We start from the raw sequence: 8,232 nt of genomic DNA, 5'->3' as shown, positions 1-8,232 counted from the left end.
AGAAAGGGTGGAGGAGAAGAAAGTGGTATGGGTGGTGTTTGTTGTGGCGGTGGTGAGGCTGGTGTCTGGTGAGGTCACGGTGTCCACACAGAAATGTTACCTACCCGTGAGAAGGAAAGATGGTGGTGGTAGTTCACTTCAGTTTATTGAAGAGAGATACACAAAACAGCGGAGAGATATGGAGGAAAAAGTTTAAGGAAGTGGAGAAAAAAATGAAAAAAATGTCAGGTTTTGATGATAGACTATCTTAGAAAACTACTATTTTAATTATGACAGAAGGAAGGTAGGATAGTCAGACTTGGAGAGATGGTAGAGAAAACATGGAGGAAAGTCTGTGTAGGTGGAGGAAAGTGAAGGTAACTTGTGGAGGGAGATATGGAGGAAAAAGTTTAAGGAAGTAGAGAGAGAAAATTGTAAAAAATCAGGTTTTCATGTTAGACTATCTTAGAAAACTACTATTTTAACTATGACAGAGGCAAGGTAGGATAGTCAAACTTGGAGAGAAGGTGGAGGAAACATGGAGGAAAGTCAGTGTAGGTGGAGGTAAGATGGAGGAAACTCATGGAGGGACATATGGAGGAAAAACTGACAACTTTTAAACATTTCAGGGAGAGAGCTGCAACTTTCGCCATGAACCTTCAGCCCTTCGTAACGAGACAGTCTGTGTGTACTGGAAGAGTGGGAAATGTACTCGAGACAAATGCATTTTTCGACACATGGATATCACCGTGAGTGACCTGACCTGACCTCTCCCGCTGCTCTCACGAGGTTGCCTACTAAATTCCACCCACAATGCTTTTTCTCTCGCTCAAATTCGTCGCCCACCTACTCCCACTCGCTCTAATTCTCTCTAATTCACTTTTGCTTGCTCTAACTGTCCTGGTGTGTTTTTTGCTTTAATTCTCTCCAGCCTAAACATTTTCTCGCTCTAATCCGTCGCCTACCTACTCCCACTCGCTCTAATGCTGTTATTCTCAATTTTCTGCTGTTTTTTTCTTAATTTTCTGCTTTTATTCTGCTGTTACCCTAAATATATGACGTTTTTCCTCCACTCGCCTCCACATTTTGCCCTCAAAATTTGTCGCACATACTCTCTCTCTCTCTCTCTCTCTCTCTCTCTCTCTCTCTCTCTCTCTCTCTCTCTCTCTCTCTAGGCCACAAAAAATGATAAAAATAAATAAATGAATAGATAAATGTAAATAAATAGGTAATGAAATATACGTTTGAAGTATGAGGTCTGTGAAGAGTTGAACAGCGGATATTGGAGCTCAGAGGCCATCCGTTGTCAGAGAGCAGATATAACTCGCTTGTTTGGATTTCATGCGAGAAGGACCTTATCACTCATCACACGGGTGACGTCGCTGTCCGCTGCCACGCACACAGACTCCATCGGTCACTTCATGCTTCAGTGTCCCTGCCTCCACACACCCCTTGTCATCCTGCACCCACACCTTGCTGTCTTTCACCCTTCACCCTTCATGCTCCACGCTTCACTCTTCACCAGTCACTCTGCCCATCCTGCTGTCGGCGTGTCATCCTGCACCCACACCTTGCTGTTTTTTACTCTCTACCCTTCACCCTTCACCCTTCACACTTCACTCTACCCATCCTGCTGGCGGCGGCAGGTCTTGCAGGGTTGCCAGGTCGCAGACTGTGCTCTCGCGTTGCGATCATTGTCCACCTGAAGAAATGAAAACAAAGTCGAAGTGAAAAATAAAAGTAAATTATTTCGCTAATGAACATGATAGTGATATATGCTTTTATAAGAAAAATAATCTTGATAATGATTATTATAATATTGCCATAGTGTTATATCATTATTAACAGTTACCAGCAAATTATGTAACTCACATCAAAATTTATCACAGCTTCCCATGAAGAGAAGGTCCTTGGCATCATGAGTCGCGTGAGGATGGACTGGTAAAGAGACATCAGCTCTGCTAGCAGTTTGCTAACGTTGCAGTCTTCTCCCTCGAACATCTTGTTCACTCTGTCCACTTGAGACACAACAGGGTGCAGGAAAGCCAAGAACGCTTGTTCGCTGGATCTTTGTACAGTACATATAGTACAACATGTCGGCAGCATAATCTTCGTGCTTGGAAATCTGAAAAGAGATTTACACAATATAATATAAGTATCTTATTTATTAGATACATGCAGTATTTCACTATATATGCATACAAGGAGGTTTTATAGACAGAAAGTGACAAAGCCTAACACGCTGCACTCGCAAGTGAAGCCAGCCATATGTCAGATCTTAGCTGTCAAAGTCGGCCGCCATAGTTATCAAGGAGAGTGGGCGGAGCGCGGCTGCCCGTAGATGCACATGTGTGTGTGTGTGTGTGTGTGTGTGTGTGTGTGTGTGTGTGTGTGTGTGTGTGTGTGTGTGTGTGTTTTCCCCTACTTTCATACTGGCATGCGTACAAGCACATACATAGGCATTCACTCAGGCAAAACAACTTTACTATTTATACATATGGGTACAAAACATGATTTATAGTGGGCCTTTCGGCAACTAATGGGGCCCGCAGATGGCAGCTGTGTTGCCCCGCGCTACGGCAAGGCTGATGCGTTGCCGCAGCCAACCTGTCTCTCGAGGCTCCCCGCTGCGTTGGGTGATTCTTCTACCAATATCATCCAGTAAGTCATTGAAGTCTGGCCCGAGCACACCGCTAGTCTCCACAGCAAGCGGTGAGAAATCATACCTCCAGGCCAGGTGCCGTTGCCCCAGCAGCCAAGGCACAGTCATTAATGTGGGTGCTGCAGAAGGTGTTTACGCAGTTGGCATCCCACATCAACATCTTGCCTCGTCTGAAGGGAAAGACTGTAATGCCGTCTGGGCGGCGTCCGTCCCCACGATCCAGGCCTCGGGGTTCAAGGGTGGCCACTATCCCAGCGGCAGCCAGGGCGCGGTACACCACGTCGTTGAGAGCAGCATGGCGTGGCAGGCGTCCGGGATTCCGCTGGCAGGACAAACTGGGGTGGCCTAGGGCGTCTGTGTGTGTGTGTGTGTGTGTGTGTGTGTGTGTGTGTGTGTGTGTGTGTGCAGGGAGTGGCGTTTACCTCCATGGACCTGACCTGACCTGACAAGTGGATTAAAGGTAATTAAGACCTCCTTGTATGCATACTCTCTCTCTCTCTCTCTCTCTCTCTCTCTCTCTCTCTCTCTCTCTCCACGCTTGACATGTGGTGCCTCATTCAAACCTCAGGTGTGGCTGCTAATCACTGCCCGTCACTTTCTCCTTTCCTTCTTTCACTGCCCCGCCTCTCCATTTCCCTTCCTGCGCTCTCCTCCCTTTCCGTCCCCACCGCCTCCTTCTCCCCTTTCCTGGCCGTGAGTCATCGAGGGACACCTTTGTTTATCACGTTGTAGGTAGTACCCTCGCTTCACCTTAGGTGTGGCTGCTAATGCCGATTCCCCCTCTTTCCCTCCTTCCCTCCCTCACTACCTTTTTCACTCTCAGATCCCCCCTCCTCCTCCTTCCTGTCTTTCTGCCTCCGCTTCCTCTCCGTGTTCCTTCCTTTTTCTCTACCTTTACTCCCCCTTCCCCCTCCCCCCCTACAATTCATTCCTTAATTTCTGCCTCCCCCCTCTGTGTTCCTCCTCCTTCTGTCCTTCACAATATCTACCCTTTGTCTCTACCCTTCTCTGTCGCCAATTAAAGAGAGAGCAATATTCAAATGCATTCACATGATTTTTTGGTGATAATGATACAATTACGGCTTACCTCAAAATGGAGCTTCAGTTCGTCATATTGTTGCAGGATCCTTGACAGGCATGGAGCAATGGCAAGCCACCGCGTATCACACAGCTGCAGGATCTTGAGATTGATAGTAGCGTATAGGTCTGCATACTTTTCTTGGCGGACAGTACTATGTGAAAAGTAGCTGTATGTTTGTGATATCATGTATTCAAAGTGGGTGGGCAACTCCTTCATGGCATATGAAACGCATAGTTGCAGAGAGTGGCATATGCACTTAATATGTGTGACATGTGGCTTTATTTCCCTTAATCTGGATATGACTGAGTTATGTGCTCCTGACATGGTTTTGCAACCTGGTCTTGGATTAGGGACGGCCACCTGCTAAATCTTAAATGGCAAGATTTGTCTCACTTTGAGATTTGTCAGAATAGAGACTAATACACTCTAAGTGAGTACTTTTCCAGGTGAATAGTGCACACTGATAATGCTGAATGACTGGGCAACACAATATTAGATTAACCTTGTTTACAGTGTGAATATAACTACCAGATGTTAAAGACTGTAGCTCTGGTTTCAAGAGATATATCACGATGAAGAATTTCCAGTGTCTTACTAAGACGCCCTTAAATTAAATCACTTATATCTGATTATACAACACCATACGGCTTCATAGTTAAGCACAGGTTGGCTTCAGTGATCCGGAGTTCCCCAGTGACATCTGGTGGCCGCTCAATTCACCATCAGATGTGAAGGTTCAACCAGTACTGCTGCTATTTCAGAGGCGGGTGAGAGCGACCTGGTGGTGTTGAGGCACGAAATAACACCAAACTGGCCGGACGGATCCACTGAAGTCAAGGGAATCACACTGGTCGAATACGGAAATCCCAACGGGTGAGAGAGTGAGAGTGAGTGAGTGAGAGAGAGGAGAGAGGAGAGAGTGAGAGAGGAGGGTGGAGTGAGAGGGAGAGGTAAAGTTTAGGATTGAGAGAGGAAAAGAGAGAGAGAGAGAGAGAGAGAGAGAGAGAGAGAGAGATCTCTCTCTCTCTCTCTCTCTCTCTCTCTCTCTCTCTCTCTCTCTCTCTCTCTCAAATAAACTCAGAATATAAACACACAACCGAACACCACTAAAACACACTCAAAACACCAAAACACAGAAATACACCCAAACACCTCAAATCACATTCAAAACACAAACACGAAAAACACCAAAACACATCTAAACACACCCAAAACACACTGCAAACACATCTCTAAACACTCAAACACGTAAAAACGCACCCAAACACACTCAGAACACCCAAACACATCCAAACACAATCAACACACTCAAACACACTCTGAACACACCCAAAACACACTCAAAACACGTAAAGACACTCAAAATACATAAAGTCACACTCAAAACACACTCAAAACACACCACCGGAAATACACTCAAAACACACCCAAACATACTCAAACTCACTCATAAAACACCCAAAACACACTCAGAATATCTCCAAACACACTCCAAAATACACTTAAATACAACCAAACACACAAAAACACACCAAAACACATCTCTAATAAACACACTCAAGACACACAAAACATACTCAAACATATATAACACACTCAAAATAGACTCAAAACACACAAAATACATTGAACACACTCAAAACACTCTCAAAACACACCCAAACACATGAGACCACCATAAAAATACTCAAACACCACCAAAACACACCCACACACACTCAGAATACCTCCAAAAATACTCAAAACACACGCAAAACACACTCAAATCACACTCAAATCACACTCAAAATACCCAAACATATCTCTACACATCCCAACATACTTAAACACACTCAAAACACTTCCAAACACAGTCAGAATTCCTCCAAACACACTCAGGCTTACCAAAACACAGCAAAACACACACAAAACATAAACGTAAACACACAACACACACACACACACACACACACACAAAACACTCAAAGCACCATCAAAATACACAAACACCACTAAAACACACCCAAACTCACTCAGAATAACTCCAAGCACACTCGAAACACACTCAAAACACACTCAAATCACTATCAGAACACCCAAACATATATCTAAATATCCCAACGCACTCAAACACACTCAGAATACCTCCAAATACACTCTAGCACACAAAAACACCAAAACACACACAAAACATACACAAAACATCCAAAACACACCCAAACACACACAAAACACTCAAAGCACCATCAAAATACACAAACACCACTCAAAACACACAAACACACACAAACATACTTCCAAACACACTCAACACACACCCAAAACACACATTAAACACACCCATAACACACAAACACACCCAAAACACGGTCAAAACACGTCAGACACACTCTAATACACTCAAAATATCTTCAAACACTCAAAAACACACTGAAACGCACTCAAATCACCATCAAAATACCCAAACACATTTCTATGTAAACATCCAAACACACTCAAAATAGTCAAAGAACACCCAAACACATCTCTAATCACCCAAACACACCTAAAGCACACAAAAATACATTCAAACACGCCAAAACATCCAAACACACTCAGGACACACCCAAAACACACTCCAAACACACACAAAACACACAAAAACACACCAACACACATCTTTAATCATCCAAACACACTGAAGACACACCCAAACACACTCAAACACATCTTTAAACACACTCAAAGCACACACATACACACTCAAGTCACCTTCAAAATACTCAAATACATCTCTAAGCATCCAAACACACTTAAACACACTGAAAACACACTCAAACTCACTCAGAATACCTCCAAACACACTCAAACACACACAAAAAAAACACCAAAAACACATCTCTAATCACCCAAACACACTCAAGACACACTCACACTCTCAAATCACCATCAAAATACACAAACACTACTAAAAACACCAAAGCACACTCAAACACACTCCAACACTCTCAAAACATTCTCCAAACACTCGAGACACTCAAACACTCAAAACACCATCAAAGCACTCAAATCACCATCAAAATACACAAAGACACCCAGACACACTCCAACACGCTCAAATATACATCCAAACCTCCAATTTTCCTAATCCAAACACTTTTTTTCCCTTTCCCCACAGAGGTACAGCGCCACAGAGGTACAGTGGGTGTTCCAGCGGCGATGTGTACGAAGATGGTGCTCTGAGGGGATCCAAACGCGGGGCTGTGTATTACCGCTCAAACGCGACATGTACTGTACCACCAAACAGTGCTGGCTCGCGTGAGGCAGGAAGGCATCCAGGCCAATACCACATCCATTGTTTTGAATGTGTTTGTGAAAATTGTGTTTGGGTGTGTGTGTGTGGTGTGTTTGGAGGAAAAATTTGTGTTTGGGTGTGTTTGGAGGAAAAATGTCTGTTTGGGTGTGTTTTGTAAGTGTGTTTGTGTGTTTTGAATGTGTTTGTAGGAAAAATTGTGTTTGGTGTGTTTTGGGTATGTTTGAGTGTTTGTGTGTTTGGAAGAAAAATTGTGTTTAGGAGTGTTTAGAGGAAAAAAATGTCTGTTTGGGTGTGTCTTATAAGTGTGTTTGAAAGTGTTTGTAGGAAAAATTGTATGTTTGAGTGTGTTTGGGTATGTTTGGAGGAAAATTTGTCTGTTTGGGTGTGTTTTGAGGTTTGACTGAGTGTGTTTTGAGTGTGTGAGTGTTTGGAAGTGATTTTGAAGGCGTTTGGGTGTGTTTGAGTGTGTTGAAGGAAAAATGTGTTTTGAGTATGTTTGGGTGTGCTTGGAGGTGTTTTAAGTGTGTTGGCGGAGGTGTTGTTTGTGTTTGTGCACAACAACAACAACAACTACTACTACTACTACTACTACTACTACTACTACTACTACTACTACTACTACTACTACTACTACTACTACTACTACTACTACTACTACTACTACTACTACTACTACTACTACTACTATTACTATTACTACTACTACTACTACTACTACTACTACTATTACTACTACTACTACTACTGTACTACTACTACTACTACTACTACTACTACTACTACTCTACTACTACTACTACTACTACTACTACTACTACTACTACTCTCTACTACTCTCTACTCTCTCTCTCTCTCTCTCTCTCTCTCTCTCTCTCTCTCTCTCTCTCTCTCTCTCTCTCTCTCTCTCTCTCTCTCTCTCTCTCTCTGTGTGTGTGTGTGTGTGTGTGTGTGTGTGTGTGTGTGTTGTGTTGTATCTGTGTTTAGGTGCACCGAGCGAGATTGTGTGGCGCATCGTCATCACCATCCTCATCATCATCATCATCATCATCATCATCATCATCATCATCATCGTCATCATCATGTGTGAGCCTGGCAGTGTCCTGAGCGGGAGCGAAATAAAGCAATATTTGTCCGTGTTGGCGTTTGTTTGACTTGGTTTGGTCATTCATTTGTCATTTTGTCCTTGGCTGAGTGAGAGGAGAGACGAAAGGCTGACTGGGAGAAGCGAAGGAGATG

The 8,232-nt window shown here is 43.6% G+C and overlaps 2 protein-coding genes across 2 annotated transcripts in view; one reads left to right on the top strand and one right to left on the bottom strand.

Moving 5' to 3' along the window:
- Positions 1-555: 555 nt before the first annotated feature.
- LOC123508279 overlaps positions 556-8,232 on the top strand; it is an 8,360-nt gene continuing 683 nt past the window's right edge. Inside the window, exons 1-3 of the mRNA XM_045261861.1 lie at positions 556-728; positions 4,484-4,595; positions 6,859-7,048. Of these exons, the coding sequence (XP_045117796.1) occupies positions 686-728; positions 4,484-4,595; positions 6,859-7,048 (345 nt within the window). The 5' untranslated portion in view covers positions 556-685. The remainder of the gene's footprint in view (positions 729-4,483; positions 4,596-6,858; positions 7,049-8,232) is intronic.
- Positions 1,116-2,098, bottom strand: LOC123508183. Its single transcript, XM_045261719.1, has 2 exons — positions 1,852-2,098; positions 1,116-1,681 (listed from the first exon to the last, which is right to left on the bottom strand). The coding sequence occupies exons 1-2, from the start codon at positions 2,083-2,085 to the stop codon at positions 1,601-1,603; spliced, it is 315 nt and encodes a 104-aa protein (XP_045117654.1). The 5' UTR covers positions 2,086-2,098; the 3' UTR covers positions 1,116-1,600.

This window comes from Portunus trituberculatus, chromosome 3 (genome assembly GCF_017591435.1).
Source record: "Portunus trituberculatus isolate SZX2019 chromosome 3, ASM1759143v1, whole genome shotgun sequence".
In the NCBI taxonomy this organism is placed as follows: Eukaryota; Metazoa; Arthropoda; class Malacostraca; order Decapoda; family Portunidae; genus Portunus; species Portunus trituberculatus.
This window is presented reverse-complemented; position numbering and strand designations above follow the sequence as displayed.

Bases quoted from the DNA above. Each gene is read 5' to 3' on its own strand.
- LOC123508183 (XM_045261719.1), bottom strand. From the start codon at position 2,085: ATGCTGCCGACATGTTGTACTATATGTACTGTACAAAGATCCAGCGAA. The intron at 1,682-1,851 runs GTGAGTTACATA...TCATTTCTTCAG, and splicing joins AAGCTGTGATAAATTTTGAT to GTGGACAATGATCGCAACGC.